The sequence below is a fragment of the Aedes aegypti genome, chromosome 1 (assembly GCF_002204515.2).
Source record: "Aedes aegypti strain LVP_AGWG chromosome 1, AaegL5.0 Primary Assembly, whole genome shotgun sequence".
NCBI classification, from domain to species: domain Eukaryota; kingdom Metazoa; phylum Arthropoda; class Insecta; order Diptera; family Culicidae; genus Aedes; species Aedes aegypti.
Genome location: NC_035107.1, coordinates 45,755,105 through 45,779,480, shown reverse-complemented (window position 1 = coordinate 45,779,480; position 24,376 = coordinate 45,755,105). Strand labels below are relative to the sequence as shown.

Genomic DNA, 24,376 nt, shown 5'->3' with positions numbered 1-24,376 from the left:
CGTTGACGTAAAACATATTTTTCCCATGTTATACTATTTGTCTTCTAGCATTTGTAAAGTTAAGCACAACATTAAACCGCTTAATAACGGTGTATTTGACAAATGTTTAGTTGGTACCACACAGCTATCATTATATGGTCGTTTTCTGTAAGAGTGCCGTCAACATTCATAAGCTCCCACAAGTGGTAAAATTCATATGTTATAGCATAAAACATGCTCGTTCGCTTCGATTTAGTGTGAATTCATCTTTAGAAAACAGTTTTCTTGATTGTTGATTCTAAATACCGAATATTAGCACTTCTAACTAGTGATCCATAATATGGACCAGGAAATGATTGTTTACCACGGTTATGGATCACTACCAAAGAATGTAGATTTCTACCATTTTAAGCATTGGATTCGATATTTTCAGACAATAGCACTAAGAATAAAACTAATACAACATCAAGGTTGGTGAGTTTCATTTTTTAGCAGGCAAAAATGGGTGGAAAACTTGATGTGGAGCGAAAACAGTTCATGCCTCAGTTACTACAATGCAGTATATCACAAAAAAGGACATTTTACCCTTGTTTCCAGCTCTAACAATGCTATTTTTTGCAGTAATATGTGACACATTGTTAACTTTCACCAAATAATGCAATACAGATGCATTGAGTTTAAAATCTCTTGATTTTGCGCACTGATCCGTAATATGTCACAATTTGATCCATAATATGAAAATTGATCCATAATATGGTTTTCAGAAACCGATGCAATTTTTAATTTTTATGTAATCCTATGTAAATATTACACTCAAAACAGTTTACTAACCGAAGTTCCAATTTGAAACGATTCAATTCGTGCTTTTCAATTACAATTTTACGTTTCCCATGTCGTTTTATTGATTTTTATAGGTTGGACTCCACACTATTTGATCCATAACTGTGGGGTCATGGTATTGTAATATTTTAAGCAACATAATAGAGTTAACAAGATTCAATGAATATGGAAATATCGAATTTCCGTTAAAATTTTAATTGTGGTTGATAGATTAACAGTTTCAGTTCCTGATAGTAACATCAAGAAATGTACGAATTACCTTTTCAAGATCATTCCAGGACATAGAGCACTATGATTTTCATTAAATTTGAAAAACTTAAAAATCGTATCTAATAAAATCTCTGTTAGAAATAGTATAGGATTTGTATTTTAAATTAAAAATCATTAATGTAAAAAATAATTGAGTTCATTTTTTTCACTTTTCGGGAGACCCTCTTGATCGGGGGGCCCGGGGCATTTGCCCCGTTGGTACCCACCCAAACCTGTATACAATAGAAACAACTTGTCGAATGAATTGCGGTGTCCTACTAAAATTCTGTTCAGGATGATGTAGGAATCCTTACCAATATTATGTGATAATCTCTCTCAGGATCCTGTGAGAATTCTGTTCAAGGTTTGATGAAAATATATCTCATAATTCTGTTAGATTTATGTATAAGTCTACCAGATTTCTGTAATAATTAGGTCTCGGAAGTGTATATCTACAGGATATACAGGATTGTTATACAGTGAAACCTCCATGAGTCGATATTGAAGGGACCATCGACTCATGGAAATATCGAGTGATGGAACAACGATCCTTTGGAAAGCTGCTTCTAGGGACCATCATAGTAACCATGGAAATTTGTTTTTAAGATGGTTCCATGAGTCGATATCGAGTCAAGGAACATCGACTCATGGAGGTATCACTGTATTTCTAGCAGAAAAACAAAGAATAACTAAGTGCGTTGCGTGGAGTACTATGAAAATAAAAGCCAATGAATCAAGTGAATGAATGGATCAAGCGAATTGAGTTACAACTCAAGCGTGAAAATTATCAGGCAAAAGAAATGAGCAACGCTGCCTTCAAGAAAACAAGTTAATTTAAAAGTATCAGGAAGCAATTTCAAATCATCTAACTGGAATTTCAGTTTTAAATTATAAAACGCGGTACTGCGGATACTCTGCTTATTACAGATATAAAAGGAGAGAACACTGTCGTGACCATTGATCGACCAATGAACAGTCGCGAGTAGTAATAGGGTTGCTTATAAAAGCGTATGCTTGCTTTTTTTTCTTTTCATTTGGCTCAATCTCTAATACTACAAACACGTGAAAGTTTTCCAGATGTACAAAAGTTATTCTAATTTTGCAATAGAGAGTCAATTTAATTTATTCGTCATTTATTTAATTTAATTTTTGTTTAATTGCGTTTATTTAACAGGCTCAAGTGCCCTTAGACATTCATTAAATCATCTGATTTATTTGGAAAAACCATATTTGCTTCTTATGGAATTATGTTGGCATACTTGTTTTGAACTAAACTGTCAAATAAAATGTGAGTTCGTTACTTTATGAAATTATTGGAATTTATAACATATAATTTCCCACTACAGAACAGTGGTATGCTGGAACATGAAGTGATATTTAAAATTTTGTCCCGCTTTGAAGCAAAATACATCTGGTCAATTATTTCAGCTATGTACCATTTTGATTCATATTACGGACACTTAAGGACTCAGGGAAATATAACCCAGCATAGAGCATACAAAATAAATCATTCTGTATGATTCCTTAGCGCTATCGAGCGTCGGAAGCCCTTTACTTTCGAACGGTGGGTGAAGAATACGCTTCCGCAACTTCAATAATTTTAAATAAATCAAAATGTGTGGCCTTTTCATGATTCTTATTCCGGACGCTTCCTCACTTTTGCCTCATATTCCGGACACTTTGAATCGAATTCCGGACAGCTCATGATAATCATTAATGGAACAGTCAAATCATCAATCGAAATCGTTAAACCACCAAAGAGACATCTAAGGTAGTTGGGCATTATATATTTTCAAAGATATTTATGGAAAAAGTTTACTAAAACGAGCCTTGAAATTGAGAACTTTTGAACAGCAAAAATTGAAACATTTCGCGTGAAATGTTTCCCATAGAAAGTAGAGTGTCCGGAATTTGAAGCTGTCCGTAATATGATTCAAAACGGTAATGAATCATTTGTGTAATTATGCATTACGTAACTGAAAACAATAGGGTCCTGTTTCAAGACAAATCCCCCAAGATAAATACAAATATAAGCGCACCGATCACTGATAATACAGGCCTTTCAAATTCGAAACACAGATAACATAAGATTATCAATACAATCTTCATTTTTATTAAATAACACGACAAAGCGTGTCATTGCTACTACTTTGACAAATTTTCTTGTTCCAATGGCATCTTTATCATATTTAACCTTAAATTTAAAATTTGGTCCAAATTTAAACCTTGACACTTTTGATCATATTTGATGTTCACTTCACTTCGCTGATGAATTTCCACTGGAGTTTCTTTTTTTTTTTTGATAAGTAGCACTTAAAAAAAGTATACTGCTTCGCGATAGAAAATGGGTTAACCAACGTGCGAAGTTTGATTTTTGACCAACTTCGCCGCGTCGCAACTCGATTCTCAATAGTGCGCATAATACACACGGCGGAGGGCATAGATGCGCACTATAACGAAGTGACTCGCGACGCGGCGAAGTTAGCATTAGCATTAAGCCACAGACAAACAGACATAACACTTAGAACAAATTGCGATCAAAATCATAGTCGCGAGAACATATACGCCCAATGCTAAAATCACTGTTTTTGGCCGATGGGCCAACAGGTGGCGGCAATGTGCAAACGTCAAACACGAACAAAAACGATGCGAGCACTGCGGGTGGTGGATTGACCACCAAGCATATATTTGGATCGGCCGTTAAAAAGGTGGTCGATGGACATCGATGAGAGTGTGACGTCTGTTTGTCTGTGATTAAGCCTCCTGCACAAATTCGTAGGTGGTACAGTCCTAGACCATGAGGGTTGCCTCTAAAGAGTCTAAATTATAAAGAGACGAAATCTGATCATATTCAAAATAAATCAGCTAGCAACTATGCCAAATCTATTACGCAGCACTGCCAATGTTGAATCCCACGCTAAAAGTGAGTCACAGGTTTTATGTGTTGATTTTTCACAGGTTTGGGTAACGAATGAAAAATTGACTGAATGTGTGGAAAACCAATGTAATGAGTAGAGCATTCTTTATACAAAGCATGAAAATTGCAACCGACACTCAAGTATTCAGAAAATATGCTACTTCAGAAGAAGCAAAATTTTCGTGGGCGGTGACATTTTTGTGTGAGTTGTTTTCAGCTTGTGTGAAAAAGTGTTTGACAAGTCTCCTGCTCGATTGGAATGACATTGACAGTAAACTTGGAATTCCAATTGGAACATTTCGCTTCTTTGCCTATAGTTTCTTTAGTTGCCTCCTTCCCGTCCGTTACCAAAGTCAAAGATTTGGGACCCTTTAACTCTTAGATAAGATTGACGCATCCTCCAACGATCGAGGGCTGTCCTGGCCACGTCCTTACGAATGCTGAGGAATGAGAAGGAATGATTAATTGAACACCTGCTTATGAAAGATGCAGAGAACTTTACAACCTTTCATAGGTGTTACGGGATATTGTAGAATGTTAATGAGATGGGAAAGGCCATAGGATACGTTTGTTAGACGTTCTGTCACATAAAAAAATATTTGGGCATTGGTTCATATTGGAACAAACTCATTAAATTCTGCATTTGAAACTTCTCTGCAACCGTTCAAATAAAACATGTCTACACATGGGTTTGTGTAAACGATCCTGATGGCATGAATCGCATTTGCCCAGTTGGACTTATAAGGCTATCCATGAGGACTTTCCGCGATAGGACTGACAGCTAAAAATGTGCATGCAACCGAATCGGAAGGGTAAACAAAACATGTGAGTGCTACAGAGCTTAACATTTTCCTTTGTAATCGATCGGTCACTCCGACCGCGAAACGTCAAAATCTCATGGTAAACAAAAAACCAGCTGATCGCAGCTGTTTCATGGATTGCCTTATTGGATTTTATAGCAAAAATCATTTATATCATTAGTTTTCAACAAAGTTGTCCAGAAGCTTGAAAGCAATTCAAAGCAGCACTGTTTAGTTAGCAATTTTACCACTATGTGGCGGTAGTGTAAATTTAACTTGGTCATATTATATCAGTTCCGACTATTTAAAACGTTCGTGTCTTCAGCAAAGTTGTAACTTCTAATCTACTGCCTTACACTTTTAGTTCGACTCTGCATCATGCGCTCTCCACGAGACATCTTCACATTCTACGATCCCGCCACGAAGATATGGCGAGGCAACAACAAGCCACCCCTCTACAATCCGAACCAATCGCTGGGCGCCTTCTTACTATCCGTGCTGAACCGCAGTCCCCGCCAGATAGCGCAGATTAGCGCCGACACCGGCGTTCGACTGACCTGCGCAGAAATCCGCCTCCGAACGATCCGCGTAGCACAGAACCTCACGCGGATGGGTTACGGACAGGGGAACATATTCTCCATGGCCATCCGAAACGAGGAAAACGCAGCCCCGGTGCTATTTGCATGCTTCGCACTGGGAATCCCGGTTAACACTCTGGACGCTTCCTTCGAACGCGACGATCTAAGTCACATGCTCAACCTGATACGATCCCAGGTGGTATTCTGCGATCGGGACACGTGGCCCGAAATGAAGGTTGCGCTGGAAATGACCAAGAACGATGCGGTGGTGTTCATCTTTGGAGAAGGCGGCGTCGAAGGTTGCAGACACGTCAACGATCTACTGGTGGAAACGGGAACTGAGGATCAGTTTGTGTGAGTTGATCGTGGTTCTTGAGCTTGCTTAAAACTAACTGTAGATGTTCTTTGCAGACCGGAGCACTTTGAGGACGCATCCACCCGAATGGCCATGATCCTATGTTCATCCGGTACAACTGGTAAGCCCAAAGGAGTCTGCCTATCGCACTCGAATTGCATTGCCAACGTGACCAACCTCTCGCAAAACTACTCCTCGGACGTGATGCTGTGCTTCAGTTCGCTCTATTGGCTGTCCGGGATGTTCTTCCTTCTGATTGGAACCACAATCGGAGCAACACGGATCATAACCCGGGATGTTTTCGATCCGGCTCTCGCATTGGAAATCATTCAGAAGTTCAAGGTTACTGTGGCCTTCTTTCCACCAGCTGCGGCACTAGAACTTCTGAAGCACCCGCAAGCTCCCAATACAGACTTTTCCAGCATTCGATTGCTATTCAGTGGAGGATCGGCAGTTTCGGCGGAGCTCAAATACGCACTAGACAAGATGATACCGCACAATAGCAGCCGCGTTGGTTACGGATTATCGGAAATAGGAGGCATTGCCACCTTCAGCGACGCGGACATCTACAAAGCTGGCACCGCTGGATACTTGAGACCTCTGATCCAAGCCAAGATCGTCGATTTGAACGGGGAGGCATTGGACATCGGTCAACAGGGAGAGATCCTTCTGAAGCCCGTCTACAGGTTTCTGGGCTACTATGGAAACGATGAAGCTACGGCGGAGATGGTGGACGTGGAAGGTTGGCTGCACACCGGAGATATTGGTCGGTTCGATGAGGACGGTTTGCTGTACGTTGTTGATCGCAAGAAGGACATCATCAAGTACGGCAACTACCAGATATCCCCGAGTGAGCTGGAGGGCGTTATTCAATCAGTACCGGGAGTGCTGAATGTGTGCGTGGCCGGAATTCCGGTTCCGGGAAACGACCTACCCGCTGCACTGGTGGTGAAATGCGCGGAAACAGACGTCAGTGCTGAGGAAATCCATAGGGTGATAAGCAATAACCTAGGCAGCTACAAGCAACTCCGTGGAGGGGTCTATTTCACCAAGGAGCTTCCCATGACGCCCTCCGGAAAAGTTCTTCGAAGGCAGTGTAGGGATATTTTAATCGAACGATATAACAACAGCAGCAAATAGGACAATGTGTTTAACACTTGTGTTCAGTTAAGATTTTATGTGGTTCCAAGCCGATTTTTTTTTAACATTAGACTATTCTGCATGTTAACTAATTTCTATAAGAAATAAAAATTGTGTTTGCCATAATATCTACATTATCAGAAGAGAATGATATTCATTTGAAGTATCCTTTGTGCAGCCCACAGACGACTCAGGTTGAAGGTCAGTGAATTTCAATGGATCATTGAAGGTATTTTTTGTCGGTGCTCACCGCATCAAAACAAAGGCGCTTAAACACGCTAAGTACCGACATGGGCAAAAAATGTGAACGGTAACCTTCGCACGACGATATCTCAGCTGATAATCAATCAATTTTCATAATTTTTTCACCATTGCAACCGTTTACTATCCTGGATGCGTTTAGTGAAGACCGATTGAAATTTTATGCCACCATGGCTGAGAATTGGCCGGATCAAGACCGTCCACATTTTTTGCCCACCTTACAAGCTGGTTGCTGGTTGTATACAAGCGTTGCATGCAAGTTGGTTATTCCGGAACTAGGTTTGCGGCCGGATATTTCAAAATTTTGACCAGCTAGAAGGGTTCTGTCTTCGGAAGAGTTGTACAGGGCAGTGCTCGCTTCCTTATGGTATACGTAATGATACAAAATTCCACCACTACGTGGCGCTAGTGTACATAAACACTTCCGGTTTACTGCTATTGAAGGATATTTCGGAACCTAAACGAGATAGAAAATTCCTGTCTTCGAGAAAGTTGTTCAAAGTGAGTCTAACTTCTTCGGGAAACCTAGCATAGTTCCAAATTCATCCACTACGTCGCGCTAGTGTACATAAACACTTCCGGTTTACTGCTATTGAGGATATCTCGGAACCTAAACGAGATAGAAAATTCCTGCGTTCGAGAAACTTGTTCAGAGTGAGACTAGCTTTCCCCAGGGACCTAGCATAGTTCCAAATTTATCCACTACGTGGCGCTAGTGTACGTAGACACTTCCGATTTGTCGATATTGAAGGATATCTCGAAACCTAAATGAGATAGAAAATGCCTGCCTTCGAGAAGGTTGTTCAAAGTGAGCCTAGCTTCCCCGAGGGACCAAGCATAGTTCCAAATTCATCCACTACGTGGCGCTAGTTTACGTAACACTTCCGGTTTGTCGACATTGAAGGATATCTCGGAACCTAAACGAGATAGAACATTCCTGTCTTCAAGAAAGTTGTTCAGAGTGAACTAAGCTTTTTTTTTTTTTTTTTTTAAAAAAGACACTGACACGTTAATGCTTCCAGTGGGCATTTATGCCCTTTGAAGGAAGCACCACACTAGACAACGGACTAGCATGCAACGCCCAGTGGCACAGTCGGCAAACATTTCTTACGAAAAGTTTACCAGCCTGAGGCGGGAATCGAACCCACACTCCCTAGCACGATACGGCTAAGTGCCTGGTGACACTAACCGCACGGCTACGAAGCCCACACACAAAAGCTTACCCGAGCGAAGTTCCAAATTCATCCACTACGTGGCGCTAGTGTGCATAAACATTTCTGGTTAACTGCGTTGCGCTAGTGTACGTTACCACTTCCAGTTTACTGCTATTGAAGGATATCTCGGAACCTAAATGAGATAGAAAATTCCTGTCTTCGAGAAGGTTGTTCAAAGTGAGCCTAGCTTCCCCGAGGGACCTAGCATAGTTCCATATTCATCCACTACGTGGCGCTAGTGTACGTAAACACTTCCGATTTGTCGATATTGAAGAATATCTCGGAACCTAAACGAGATAGAACATTCCTGTCTTCAAGAAAGTTGTTCAGAGTGAACTGAGCTTACCCGAGCGAAGTTCCAAATTCATCCACTACGTGGCGCTAGTGTGCATAAACATTTCCGGTTAACTGCGTTGCGCTAGTGTACGTTACCACTTCCAGTTTACTGCTATTGAAGGATATCTCGGAACCTAAATGAGATAGAAAATGCCTGTCTTCGAGAAGGTTGTTCAGAGTGAGCCTAGCTTCCCCGAGGGACCTAGCATAGTTCCAAATTCATCCACTACGTGGCGCTAGTGTACGTAAACACTTCCGGTTTACTCATATTGAAGGATATCTCGGAACCTAAACGAGATAGAAAATTCCTGTCTTCGAGAAAGTGGTGAGCTCCGGACCAATACCATCCTCCCCAGTTGCTTTGTTGTTCTTGAGCTGTTTGATAGCATCCTTAACTTCATCTATTGTGGGAGTTGGCACGGCTTCCTCATCTATTCCAACATCCGTACTGATGAAGCCATTCCTCCTGCTGCCTAGTTATTCCACCATTCAGGTGTTCATCGTAGTGCTGCTTCCACCTTTCAATCACCTCACGTTCGTCCGTCAAGATACCTCCATCCTTATCCCGGCACATTTCGGCTCGCGGCACAAAACCTTTGCGGGACGCATTGAGTTTCTTGTACATCTTACGCGTTTCTTGGGAGCGATACAGCTGCTTCATCTCTTCGCATTCCAACTCTTCCAAGCAGCATTTTCTATCCCGGAATAGATGGGTTTGCTGTCTATCGTTCCACATTTTGACGCGTACCTTGCTGCAGCATCATCGCCCGCTCTGCAATCTTCTCGTCGAACCAACCGTTCCGTCGATTTCCTTCCACGAACTCAATAACCGCCTTCCGCTGCGTTGTTAATGACTGCTTTGACACTACTCCAGCTGTCCTCAATAGGCGCTTCGGTCAGCAACGCTGCTTCAAGACTTTGCCCGTAATCAGTTGCGACTTCGGGTAGCTTGAGTGGTTCCAGATTGTACCATGGCAGGCATCGGTACCGAATGTTGTTCACAACGGAAAGTCTTTGGCGCACTTTAGCACTTTACTGCCCATAACTGCATAACAGTCACATTCGACATTTTTGACAAATTGGAGTTAATACCGGGGAGAGTCATCAAATGATAAATACTTTCGATCAACTTACTAAAATCTGTGAGTTTGTTCTAGAAAATTCGAAAAAAATACCAAGTTGTTTTGTCACACTGGCAAATGTAACCGCATAACAGTCACATTGAGATTATACATGAGCCTCATAATGTAGTAGCAACGAAATTTATATCAGAATAATTTTCTGTCTATTCACCCAATATGCGGTATGAGTTGTGCAAAATTTCAGCCTCAAATAAGCGCTTTTGAATTCTTAATGATTTTTTGAAATTTTAGTTTCCTCCCATACTGCAGTAAAATACAAACTTGGTACCCCATTTACTCAATGCCTACTTTTGTCGAATGTTACAAATATGCAGTTATGGGCAGTTTAGTGGTCTGAATCGATGTTCGCGCCGCGATAGGTTCTGACGTCGATGATGTCCGAGAAATATCTTCCATCAATTGAAAAGGAGGTTAATTTGCGATTCAGTCTGTTGGGGTGATCTCCAGGTGTATAAATGTCATCGTCACTTGCTAGGTAAGGGCTGTGCACGTTGCTTATGCTGAAGTTAAAGAAACGGCCTTTGATCCTCAACTTAAACATTCTGTTGTCGATTGGCCATCAACCCAAACGCTTCTCTGCATTTCGCCTATCACGATAAAAACCAAGGTTTTGGTACAATGCACACACCTTGATAAATACTGTGCCCAGCTTGTGTCTGGTGCCGCAGCTCTGGTAGATGATATAACCATCCCTATATGTATATACCGCCGACCCTTTCCAGCGAACCTCCTGCAGCGCTACGATGTTGAACTTACGGACCCTCAATAAGTCGGAAAGAATGTGGGTGCTTCCCATGATGCCATTTGTTTCGGTGAGAATTAAGTTCCTATTTCTTAGATGCTCATGTGCTACCAGCCTTGGAATTGTATAGAATAGGACCTAGAAGTTTCTCCTGAGAGACGCCAACCGGAACCGTTTTGACGTCTGAATCCTATAATATGAACTTAGAAAAAAAATGGTTGGACTGGTAGTTTCTTAACATTCTGATAAGATATTTTGAGTAGTTTGCTTGCTCTAATCCGTGGAACCTTATCGAAAGCCTTCTCAATGTCTGGCAGGACGTATTGTTAGATAGCCCTCTCCATACAAAATTCTTCTTCCAAAATCTAACTATTGTGTTCTACAAGAAAAATACACGGAATGCGATTATCTGAAAACGTCGATACACCGTAGCAATGATAACAAAAATCACCAAATGTTACAGATTTAGCAAATTTGGAACATTTGCGTCCTTGAAGAACGAAAAAATCCAGGCCTACTTGAATTTTGACGTTGCGGCTGAACTGCGCGCATATTTATTATCTGCGCGTTGCCGCCGCCGCAGGATGTGGATTTAAAATGAGCGCCGCAATATATAGTACATAGCAAAGCGTGCCTATTCTGACGAATGCTTACACCTTACTTTACTTACTCTCCCAAGAACAGACGCAACGAGTAAAATTCAAATTCATTTATATTGTATCTTATCTTGTGTAGAAAATGGTGATTGTTCGGAGCTGTTGTATTTACATAGTGAAAAGTTGACGCGTTCCATCGATGTTACATGTTGGCAAACATACTTGGGAACTCGTCCCGTTCCATGTACAGTTCATTGATACGCGCGACAATGCTGTTCAACAGTTGACGATCGGTGCAACCATGCTCGACCAGCTGCCTTTTTATACCGACCATATGATTAATCTTTTGCTCACAGATCCTCCTCATCATGCTCTAGAATAGAAGTAATTGATTATATTATGTGTACTTAGGGTACTTAAGCTAAGTAATCAAACCTGCAAAGTCCAATCAGAGCGATTTTGCAAGGGACCCGTAGTGGCGGCAGGTCGCTGATTCTGAAGGACATCGCAGATTTCACAGCATGTTTCCTGGTGCATGGTTGTGTTCCTGTTGAATACGTTCAAAATCAATTAATGTTCATAAAGATTTTTCAAGTAAAAGGACAAAAAATAATTGTACAGTAAATCATAATTACTGGTCGATCAATCATATCATTACACTTTCCTTCTGTCGCCCATGTATTATAATTGATTTAACTATATCTATGTTTGTTTCAACTATTATTATTTTTAAATGATTCATCTATCTATCTATCTATCTTCTATCCATCTATCTATTGTATATTGAAACAACATTTGACTGAAAACATTTATACGTGCATATGCATAGTCAGCAACCATGTTAAGAAAAGAAAGCATTACGCGCAACACTGCTAGCTACTTGCTAGCTGTTCTGATGTCAATAAAGAGATCGAAAGATCAGTTCTGATCGTGAAGTTATCTATCGGTTGACCCTCCGGAAGAATACCCGTAAACAGTCTCCCTTCTCGGTTAAATAGTAGTGAGCGGGCATTTTAGTGGCGACGAGAGAATTTGGAAGCGGCGGAATCTGGCACGACCTTTTCGAAGAACGGATTTCCGAAGCACGAGCTGGAGTAGGCAACGGAAATTGGCTGGTGACAATCCGGTTCAAGGTAGAAGGTAATACCGTGGTGAATCAAAATCCGGACGGTACCAATATCCGGACACTTTGATAATATTTATCAATTATGAGTAAAATTAAATGTTTATATGTTTGATTTTAAACATAATTTATACTGTTAACACTGTTGCTCATTTCACTATCATTTACAATCTAGTTACCATTGCCAAATAATTAAGACGATGCCCACCAGTGCGTTCACAGATGCGTGCATAAAATGAATACGCAAAGCGGTTCTATTTTAGCTATTCTTTCATTTCTGCACCGATTGTTGATATCAAGGTTGGTAGAGTACGACCCTGTTTCCGCACCGGTAGTTGCTATTCTTGCTTCTTGTTTATCATTATTGACAGCTACAGTGTTTGCACGACATAACGTGAAGTGTTTGTTCCGCATTGTTTGGACATTTAGACAAAAAGTACTGTGCAGAACCACATAGGCAGGGGGGTTTTTCTCGGCCGAATCGTCTGAAACTTTGCAATTAGAAGCGCCTCAGTACGATGCATATTTTGACCAAACCCGGCAGTTATCCTAGATTTCTTCCAAAAATTCATCCAGCGATTCATTTGGATTTCTAGAAAGTTCCTCCGGAGTTTCCTTCCAACTGTGGGAATTTGAACTTTCTTCTTAGTTTCTCCAGGAATTGCTTCGTAGTTACTCCAGGATTTGCTTTGGAGATTTTCTAGGGTTATGTCCAAAATTCCTACAGGAATTTCTTTAGAGTTCCTTCGGAGCTTCACCGGTGATTCCTTCTGAGTTGCTCCAGAATTTCATCTGGAGTTCTTTCAGCAATTCTTTTGGATTTTATCCAGCATATGCATCGAAGTTTCTTCAAAGCTTCAGGAAGAACTCCGGAGAAATTTCTGAAGGAACGCCGGAAGAATTGTTAGAGCACCTACAGAGGAATTCATGGGGACAACCCGTAAAATTCCTTGAGGAATACCAGAAAGGACTACGCAACAATTCCAAAGGAGCTAAGACGGTACTCCAAAGTAGCTCAGGAGGAATGAACGGTGAAGCACCGAAGGAATACCCAGAGAACTTTAAAGGAATTCCTGTAGGAACTCTAGATAAAATCCTACAGAATCTCCAAAAGAAAATCGTAGAAAAACTATGGAGGAACTCCGGATGTGTTTCTGGAGGAACTCTGGAGGCGTTTCTAGAGAAACTCCGGGGTAATTGCTTGACGAACTCTAGAGATATTCCTGAAGAAACTAAGAAGGAAATTCGAAGGAATTCCTGGTGGAGCTCCAAAAGAATTCCCGGAGGAATTCTTGGAGAATATCTGCGAAGGAAATCCCCGGATTATTTCTTGGAGGGAATTCTCGGAAAAGTTCTTGGAAGAAATCCCCGGGGGCATGTCTGAAGAAAATCCTCTAAGAAATTCCTGGAAAAATTTTTCGGAAAAAATCCTGTTGCAAATTTTCCACGAACTACCTGGAGAAAATATCCAGAAAAATTCTCTGAAAAAAATCCCAGAACGAATTTCTGAAGAAAATCCCCGGAGAAATTTCTCTATGATTTTTTTGGGTGAAATACCCAGAGAAAGTTTTGGACGAAATCCCCTGAGGGATTGCTTTTGGTAATCCCCTTGGTAATTCCTAGAGCAAATCCCCAGGAAAGTTTCTGGAGGAAATGGTCAGGGGAATTCCTGGACCAATCTCCGAAGGTGCTTCTGGAGGAAATTCCCGAAGCAATTCCTGGAGGAAAGCACAAACGAATTTTTGGACGAAATCCCCGTAGGAATTGTTATTAGAAGTCCCTTGGGGAATTCCTGGAGAAAATTATCAATATAGGTCTTGACGAACATCCCCGAAGGAATTGCTATTTGATATTCTCGGAGAAATTCCTGGAGTAAGGAATTCTATAAAACAATCCCCGGAGGATAATTTTTTAAGAAAATCCCCGGAGAACTTCCTTGATGAAATCCCCGGAGAAATTTCTTGTTGCAAATCCTCGAAGGAATTGCTATTGGAGATCTCCTGAAGAATTTTTGAAGAAAATCCCCGGAGGAGTTCTTGGGGGAATTCTCTGAAAGAAATCCCTGGAGCATATCGTCAAAGAAGTTTCTGGAGGAATTCCTGGACGAAATCCCTGGAGGAATTTCTGGACGAAATTTCCAGAAGAATTCCTGGAGGATATCTCAGAAAAAGTTTCAAAAAGAAAAAAATCTCTAAAAAAATCCCAGAAAACTTTTTTGAAGAAAATCCTTAGATGAATTTCAAAATGAATTTCTGGACGAAATCCCAAGAGAAAATCGTCGACGCAATCTCCGGAGGAATTGCTATTGGAAATTCCCTGAGGAATTCCTGGAGAAAATCCCGTGAGGAATTACTATTGTAAATCCCCTGAGAAATTCCTGGCGAAAATTCTCAGAGGAGTTCTTGGGGATATTGCTGGAGAAAATCCCCGGAGAAATTCTTGGTTGAAATCCCAAGAAAAAATCCTAATTCAAATCACAAGAGAAATTCCTGAAGGAAATCTCCGAAAAACTTCTGAAAAAAAAAATCCCCAACAGATTTTTTGAAGAAAATCCTGGACGAAATCCCTGGAGGAATTGCTATAGAAATCCCCTGTTGAATTCCTGGAAAAAATATCCAAGGAGGTTTAGGAATACCCCCAGAGAGAATCCTTGAAATTCTCGGAGAAATTCCTGGAGTGAATTCTCTAAGGAATTCTTGGGGGAAATCTCCAGAGAAATTCTATGAAAAAATCTTCGAAGGAATTTCTGGAGAAAATCGCCGTAGGAATTCTTGGACGAAATCCTCAAGAAGAATTTCTGGAGGAAATTCTCGGAGGTTCTTGTGGAAATACCCGGAGTAATTCTTGGTGAAAATCTCCGAAAGAATTCTTAGACTAAATTCCCCGAAAAATTGCTGGACGAAATCCACAGAGTAATAGCTATTGAAAATCCCCTGGGAAATTCCTGGAGAAAACTCGCGGAGGGGTTTCTGGGGGAAATCGCCGAAGGAATCCTCGAAACCCCTGGAGAAGTTCTAGAAAAAAAAACCAGGAGAGAATTCTCTAACGAATTCCTGGTTTAAATCCCAAGAGAAATTGTCGGAGGAAATCTCCGGAAAAATTCTCTGAAAAAATCCCCGAAAGTATTTCTGAAGAAAATCATCCTAGAGAAAATCCTGAACCAAATCACCGGAGCTCTTGGAAAAATCTCCGGAGGTATATCTGGAGAAAATCCCCGGTGGAATTCCTGGACGAAACCCCCGGAAAAAATCGTGTCTCAAATCATCAAAGAAATTTCTTAAGAAAATCCCAAGAGGAATTTCTGGACGAAATCCACGGATAAATTTCGGAAGGAAATATATACCCGACGGGATACCTGGAGCGAGTCCGCGGAGAAATTCTTGCAGCAAATCCCCGGATGAATGCCTGAAAAATATCCCCTGAGGAATTCCTGAAGAAAATACCTGAGTAAATGTTGGAGGATTCCTTTAAATCTCCGGAGGAATTCCTGGAGGTTATTTCTGGAAAAAAATCCTGCTGCAAATCCACAGCTGGTTTAAATTCTCTGAAAAAATCCCCGAAAAAAAATTCTGGAGAAAATCCAAATAAGAATTTCTTTATGAATTTCTGGACGAAATCCTCAGAAAAAATCCTGGATGAAGAGGAATGGAAAATGATATTGGAAATCCCATGAAAAATTCCTGAAGAAAATACCGAAGGAGTTCTTTGGAGAAATCTCCGGGGAAATTCTTGAAAAGAATGTCCCGATGTAATTTCTGAGCGGCTCTACCGGCAATTCATTTCGAGCTACACTGGGAATTGTAATTGTAATTGCTCAATCCACACCCTGGCAGACAATTGTCCGCCAATCTAGACACGGGCTGGGTGAGGACCTACCAAGCCTCCCCCGTTAACATGTCCTATACCGTTTAGCACACCGGGTTCTTCCACAAGCAGGCGCCGGAATTAAAGCGGTCCCACGAGTTTCAGATACATTAAATAGATATAGTCCCTCTGGCACTAAACCGAATAGCGCCCTCCACCTCATCACCAGCACTGCCCATCCCGCACGCCAAACAAAATGCCGGAAGTGGCGCGCCGTGTAGCACATCAGATGTTCTACAGAGCACACCACCTCCGACACCATGCTCAACGTACAGCAAAGACAGCGCTAATAAAAGCGGAAGGCGCACCACTCGGTTCAGTGCCAGAGGGACTATAAGTATAACGAAGAAGAAATGAAAAGATAGTAGAGTTGGTTCGGTTGTTTGATTGCTGAAACGAAAAAAACAGAAACAAAGTGTTAACATTAAAACGGGGTTTTATAATTGATAAATGTATCGATAGTTTCTCATCTGTTACGTTTCCTTGTCGTAGCGCTGTCGATTTTTTCCATCTCCAGGGTGTTCATCTCCGCTCGAGCAATGAGGACCATGATGAAATGAGAATATAAAAATGTGAGCATTAGTGTTGATCTACTAATAGATTAATTTAAACTGCTTTTCATGTGCTTTCAAGCCCTAAGTAACTTGTAAACTCCTACTCAATTATGTTTTGTTGGCCTCCACGTTTTATTTAGACACAATTTTTATTTAGAAAACTATTTGGATCCGAGATTTTAGGTGCAGATTGAGTATGTTTAATAAAACAAGCATCCTGTTTTCCTGTTGATGATTCTGTTATTTATACCAGCTGTATACAAGAATTTATTAATGTAATATATGGATATTGAATAAGTTTCAACGCGCGATTATAATACTTCAGTTTTCGTGCAGTTGTATTGGTGTATGTAGTGGGAAACCAATCAGTTTGGTGATTCTAACGGTAACAAATAGCACGACGAAAGGAAAGTTGATAATCTATCATCATTATGATTTCAGTCCTAATTTCATAATCCGTTTAATAAATTCCGCGTATGCTTCGGCAATTTTAACAATTTATACATATGTATTCGAAGAAAACAGACTACGAGCATTTATTACCTTGCAACACATTCATAAGTGATCAGATATTTATCATTTTCTACAGCCTAATTTAATAATACCTACATTGGGTTGTAACAAAAAAATTGATCTTGGGATGTTGATTTGCCTCCTAATCATAGTTTCGACAATAGTCACATGCTTACTATCCCTTATGGCAGTGTTGTTGATTCTATTGTCTATCGCTCATCAGTTTCGCGCTACCCGGCAGGGACTTGGTCCTATGTACCCAATACTCTGCTATGTCTTAACTTCACGCAATACATTCTGTAGATGTGTGATACAGTTTGCGGAATATTATGATTTATCACTTCATCCAGATGAAAAATTCTGTTATGGTACCATATTCACATATCAGATAACTCCCACCTGGAACGATGTAATACATCGGAGACATGTAGATTCAGATGTATGTAGACGATCTATGCCTAGTTCGGCTCTGATCGACAGGCAATCAGTGTATTCAGTTTTTCAACTAGCTTGAAGCGATGAACGTATCAAGACAAGCTCTCCACTATATCTGCTAGCAATCACCGGTCGTCGATAGACATTTCGGTTCTTTTCTGCTAAAGAAAGATCCAATTGTATGCCAAAGACTATGGCTCATGCTTTTCAATACAGCTGGAAAAACAAGAACTACACCCAGCACCAAATAGTACGTAACTATGAGGCGGACCGGAAGGTTTGATGAGCAATCCCCACCATTTCGAGCTACACTGGGAATTCCTCCGAAAATTTCTTTGAGATGTTATTTGGATTTTCGAGATAGTTCCTCCAAGAATTTAATCGGAGTTTCTCCAGGAATGCTCCAATAATTCCTAGGAAATCCTCCGAAGCTCCATTAGAAATCCTTCTGGAGTTATTCCGAGAATTCCCCTAGATATCCTGCAGAGTTTCTCCAATACATCCCCAAAAGTTCCTCCGGGCAATTCTCACAAGTTTATCCTTGTATTGATTCAGAGCTCCACCTCCACCTTTCCTCTGGATTTCTCCAGGAATTCGTTACTTCACATCCCTCCGGAGTTCCTTCAGATTTCCTTTATGGAGTTACTCTAGAAGAAGTTCATTACTCTAGAAGAAGTTCATTTGAAGCTCCCGAGAAAACAATAATTTTAAATAAATGTTGGTCTTGATTTCTACCGGATACACAATATTAAATATTAAAAGGTTTAAATGTATTAAAAAAATATCCTCATAACAAAACATGCGCATCTTGCAAAACGAACGTCACTTTGTTTTGAAGAATAGCAACGGTTGGATCGGTTGGATAGCGTTACCAAATATACAAACGCACTGTTAACCGACAGGGTAGGTTGCTGTTTCCCATACGTGTTTAGCAACGACCGGTGCAATGTCGCGTTATGATGGTCGTTAGCAATTTGTGTTTATTCACGCTGCGGTGGGCATCGTCTAATAGGAATAAAAACAAACATGTTCCCCCAGTTAGACGTCATTCCTCTGCTAGTGCTAGTTCAATTTTACAGAACTGTGTCAATCGTCGCTGCACAACATTTAGTCAGCGAAAACGAGCTTGTATTATATTGTTAGATATGTGATTGCAGCATACAAGTGAAAACGAAGATTTTTCAAAGGTTGTGTTACATCGTGGCTTCAAATATTCTGTAAATAGCCATTTAAAGTTGTGAACAGAGACTGTCCGGAATTACAGGCAAATGGCTCTAAAACCGGACATTTTTTTAAAGTGGTATGTTTTACGTGTTCGAGAGTGTAAATTAATAATATGAACACAATATGACCCCAACGTCGTTTTAAAAAGTGTCATTAGTGAACAGAATGCCGTTTGAATGCCTAAAAATAATCAATTTGAACAATCGACGCAACATTTCGAACCCACAGCTCCGAATCGGATATCTCTGGCTTCAGGTGAGGTAATTAAAGCTAAAATATAATTATGTATCATTCAATCAAGTATGACAGAGCCTGATCGTGTTTAATGTTCTTATCAATGAGGTATTTCATCGATTAAAGCTATTCTTGTTAAATACTTTATAAAAAATGCATGTTACGTGCAGCTGTCCGGATTTTGATTCGCAAGTGTCCGGATTTAAAAACAAAGCTTACTTCTGGTGTCCGGATTTAAGGACAAGACATAGTTTATTAAATCAGCGATTTACATGTTATAAATCTAATTTTAGACACAAAATTGGTCAGTATTACCTAGATCTATTATAAAACTGTCTATAAGATAATTGAACTTATTCTTAACTTGGGAAAAACTTGATTGAAACTGAATTTGAACATTTGCCCTTGCTTAAGCGTCCGGATATTGATGCATCACAGTGAAAAAAGTGGTGAAACCGCAGCTATTGTTTGAAGGTGAACAGTTGGCGTGGTTTTTTGGTGGTAACAAAAGGAAATAAAGCGCCTTTGTTAATCGGAAAGCCATTTGCGTTCGTTGGTGGCGTGGCGTCGTTTTATTGAGAACAAAAGAATAGTTTATTAGAACTGAGATTTTGGAGTAGGACTACGTTTCTGCTTGCTTTGAATTCTTTTAAACATATTAAAGAGTTAAATATCAGTTATTAAGAGTGTTTTTTCCTTTATTTTTGAGAGGTTATACATCGTAACATCTTGCGGCGAACTTTGCCTTTGCCGTTAAGGATCTACTACGTTTCGTCCGGTGGATTTCTGGTGCATTCTTAGCATCTTGGTTTGGGGGACAATCTGTTCAGGTGAGTTTTGAAACATTTGACATTTTAACTTTGTGGTTGAAACGGAGTTGCATAAATTGTGCCTCTTCCATTTTGAGTTTTTTTTTTGTCTAGAAAATTTTGCACTATTCAACGAACAATTGCCAATTATTGTTGTGCATCCATTCATAAATTTATCATCTGTGTTTCGTGTAGATATTGGCTAATATGTCATCTTATGTGGTGGCTCCCAACATTGAACCCTACCGTAAGGGACAGTCTTTCGCTACGTGGATACGGCGACTTGCTTTCCATTTCCGAGTTAATAAGGTCGACGATGGTCAAAGGAAGGACCAGATGTTCCTCTTGGGAGGCGACTATTTATTCAGCGTTGCCGAGAAAATTTATCCTACGGAAGCGCTGTTAGAGGAAGTGACCTATGAGGTACTTACCGAGAAGCTCAAAGAAGTCCTGGACAAGACGGATTCTGTCTTGCTCCAGAGATACAATTTTAGTACCAAAGTTCAGCAAGCTGGCGACTCAGCGAGCGACTTTACTTTTTCTTTAAAGCTTCTTGCGGAACACTGTGAATTCAATGACCAAAAGAACCGCCTTATCCTTGACCGTATTCTCGTTGGTTTGGCTGATGGGTCACTCAAACATCGCCTTTTCACGGAAGATAGCACAAAATTGACCCTGGATCAAGCCGAAAAGATTATCGCGACATGGGAAATGGCGGCGGCTCATACAAAGGCTTTGACAAACAATGAGGATGTTGGCTTGGTGGCTTCGTTGAATACTAGGAACCCACTGACTGGTGGTAGAGGAGCAGTTATCCAAAGGATGAGGAAAGTATCCCAGGGTTTCCGTGGTCCTGTAAAAAGCCGGCTAGGTGTTCGACCGGCAAAAGGTCCTCCGCATAGTTCACGTGTACACTTCAAGTCGCAGCATTCCAGATATCGTGATTCATCCGCTGGTCCATCTTATAACCGATTTCGGAAGGACGAAGGACAATGGCCATTAGATCAACGTTATTGCGATTTCTGTCGGCGCTATGGACACGTGCGAAGGAAGTGTTACAAATTCAAAAATGATCGGAACGAAGGTGTCAACCACATCAACGCTCAGGCAGATGTCAACGAAACAGATGGTTTGACGGAGCGACTGACCATGCTGAGAACCGGGAATTGAGATTCGGACGACGATGATTCATGTGAATTACAATGTATGCCTGTGGGTTCTATTAATAAGATTAGTGATCCCTGTTTGTTAAATGTTCTCATTGAAGATATCCCCAAACAGATGGAGATAGACAGTGGTTCTTCTGTATCTGTAATGGGAAAACATATGTTTGCTTCAAAATTCAACCTTGCTCTATCCAGCAGCTACAAACAGCTAGTTGTGATAAATGGGTCTAAATTGAAAGTGTCAGGTAAAGTCGAAGTTAATGTTGAGTACAATGGTAGAAAGACAAAATTAAATATCTTGGTGCTGGATTGCGATTACCAGTTCATACCATTGCTTGGTAGACCGTGGTTGGATGAATTCTTTCCCACCTGGAGACATTTTTTTTGGGAATTCTGTTCAAGTTAACAATATTTTAGAAAATCAATCCGACGCACTAATTGACGAAATTTAAAAAAAAAATTCTGACGCTTTTGTTAAGCATTTTTCTACACCCATAAAACATTATGAGGCAGATTTGGTTTTGAAAAGTGACGTTCCAATTTTTAAAAAAGCGTATGACGTTCCCTACCGTTTGAGGGAGAAAGTTTAAAGATATTTGGACAAGTTAGAAGCGGAAAAAGTTATAACCCCTATTCAAACCAGTGAGTGGGCTTCGCCTATAATTGTAGTCACGAAGAAAAATAATGATATAAGGCTTGTAATTGACTGCAAGGTTTCTATTAATAAGTTCATTATTCCGAACATTTACCCATTACGTGTTCCTCAAGATCTTTTCGCTAAATTGGCTGGATGTAATGTTTTTTGTGCATTGGGTTTAGAGGGCGCTTATACCCAGCTCTCTCTATCCAAACGATCAAGAAAGTTTATGGTAATTCACACAATCAAAGGACTGTTTACCTATAATAGATTGCCACAGGGGGCTTCCTCTAGTGCATCTAATTTCCAGCAAATTATGGATCAGGTGTTACATGGTATTGAAAACGTTTGCGTCTATTTGGATGATGTTTTAATTGCAGGAAAAGATGTTAAGAACTGTAAGGAAAAACTTTTTATGGTTTTGGATAGGTTGTCTGAAGTAAATATCAAAATGAATTGGGACAAATGCAAGTTCTTTGTGGCTGAATTGGAATATCTTGGTCATATAATCAGTGGAAAGGGCCTAACACCATGTTCTAGTAAAATTGCAACAATAAGGGAAGCTAAGATTCCTACAAATGTCACTGAACTCAAGTCATATTTGGGCCTTATCAGTTACTATAACAAATTATCCCCAACTTATCTTCTAAATTATATTATCTGTATAATTTGTTGAAGAACAACGTTAAATGGGAGTGGAATAGTAATTGTGATGAATCTTTTACAAAATCTAAAAACTTGTTGCTAGAAAACGACTTTCTGGAGTTTTATGATCCACATATTATTCAACATCACATATTGAAGAATTTGCTGCTGCTTGTGATGTCTGTTCAAGTATGGCAAGCGTCCCGAAACAAAATATTACTACAAAATGGACACCCACTTCAAGACCTTTTAGTAGGATTCATATAGATTTTTTTTATTTTGAGCATCGCACCTTCTTAATATTGGTAGATAGTTTCTCTAAATGGGTGGAGGTAGAAGTGATGAACAAAGGTACTAAATGTTCAGAAGTTTTAACGAAACTTATTGAATATTTTGCTCGTTTTGGATTGCCAGACGTTGCAGTATCGGACAATGGTCCTCCTTTTAACTCGTTTTCGTTTAAAAGTTTCCTTCAAAAGCAAGGTATAAATGTATTGAACAGTCCTCCTTACAATCCTGCTAGTAATGGCCAGGCGGAAAGACTCGTAAGAACGGTGAAGGACGTGCTTAAGAAATTCCTACTAGAACCAGAAATGCTAAAATTGAGTTTGGAAGACCAGATAAATCTTTTTTTATTTAACTATAGAAATAACAATTTGACGATGGAAGGCAGTTTCCCTTCTGAAAAGGTATTTGCTTATACACCAAAGATGTTGATCGATTTGGTTAACCCAAAGAAACACTATAAGCAGATGGTGGTACCAAAAACCTCCGATCTTGAATCTGTAACGTTTTCAAATCATACTAATATACAATTAGATCCGTTGGACGCACTAATACCTGGGGACGTGCTGTGGTACAAGCACAACGTTCCACACATGCATGAAAAATGGATAAAAGCATCATTCCTAAAAAAGACTTTCGAAAAATCTTTTACAGATCATGGTTGGAAACGGGGCAACAACAACCGCCCATCCAACGCAGATTCGAGTCGTTAAGAATGGACGTGGGGCATCTGACCAGAGCACTGTTCTGAGAACAGGCCGTCAATGCGTGTGGTCCAGACTGGTCGGCAATTTCCGACTGATGTCCCAGAATCCGAGATGCCCATCGAGAATCGTGAAGTTAAACTGAACACAAGTTGTTATCTATCGGTTGACCCTCCGGAAGAATACCCGTAAACAGTCTCCCTTCTCGGTTAAATAGTAGTGAGCGGACATTTTACTATCTTCTTTCTATCTTTATATATATAAAAATAGAGTGGTGTTTGTATGCCACTAAATGGCTTGAGAACGGATGAACGGATTGACGTAACATTTTCACAGATGCGCTCGACAAGGGATGCAACGTAATCGTGCGAGGAAAAAGTTTGGGAAAATGTCTGGAATAATTGGAAAAAGGGGTGAAGACCAATGTGTCATATTGTATGGCGAAGTACATGATGGTTTACAACAGCCTACTTGATGGCAAGACCAAGTTGGCCGGGACCACTAGTTTTTAATAAAATAAAAATCCTTGGCGTAAACCGCCTTGACAACTCGTCCTCTTGGCCAGCATTTCCGTGGAAGGCTGTTGTCGACGACTATCAACTAATCGCCATCTTGAATTGGCTTGGCTTGCGGATAGCTCAGGATCCTGGCCACTTAGAAAGATGGCATCTTCGGCAAAGTTGTTCAGTAGCTCAAGGACTATCATTATTCTAGCCAAGAGATTCAAGGTTTTGCCACCAGGCGGCGTTAGTGAGCATAGAATTTTTGTTTTCCCGATAGCTCAGGATCCTGGCCACTTAGAAAGATGGCGTCTTCGGCAAAGTTGTTCAGTAGCTCAAGGACTATCATTATTCTAGCCTAGAGATTCAAGATTATGCCACCAGGCGGCGCTAGTGAGCATCCAATTTTTGTTTTTCCGATAGCTCAGGATCCTGACCACTTAAAGATGGCGTCGTCTTCGGCAAAGTTGTTCAGTATCAGTAGCTCAAGGACTATCATTATAAGAACTATGAGACTCAAAATTTTGCCACCAG

At 40.4% G+C, this 24,376-nt stretch overlaps 1 protein-coding gene and 1 long non-coding RNA gene across 2 annotated transcripts in view; one reads left to right on the top strand and one right to left on the bottom strand.

Moving 5' to 3' along the window:
• Positions 1 to 6,995, top strand: part of LOC5576277 (4-coumarate--CoA ligase) — a 34,725-nt gene extending 27,730 nt beyond the window's left edge. The window contains exons 2-3 of the mRNA XM_001662516.2: positions 5,150 to 5,717; positions 5,775 to 6,995. Coding sequence (XP_001662566.2) covers positions 5,164 to 5,717; positions 5,775 to 6,858 — 1,638 coding nt within the window. The 5' untranslated portion in view covers positions 5,150 to 5,163 and the 3' untranslated portion in view covers positions 6,859 to 6,995. The remainder of the gene's footprint in view (positions 1 to 5,149; positions 5,718 to 5,774) is intronic.
• Positions 6,996 to 11,247: 4,252 nt separating this feature from the next.
• LOC110675981 lies at positions 11,248 to 11,841 on the bottom strand. Its single transcript, XR_002499979.1, has 2 exons — positions 11,585 to 11,841; positions 11,248 to 11,522 (listed from the first exon to the last, which is right to left on the bottom strand). It is a non-coding gene; the product is annotated as an uncharacterized LOC110675981 (long non-coding RNA).
• Positions 11,842 to 24,376: the final 12,535 nt, after the last annotated feature.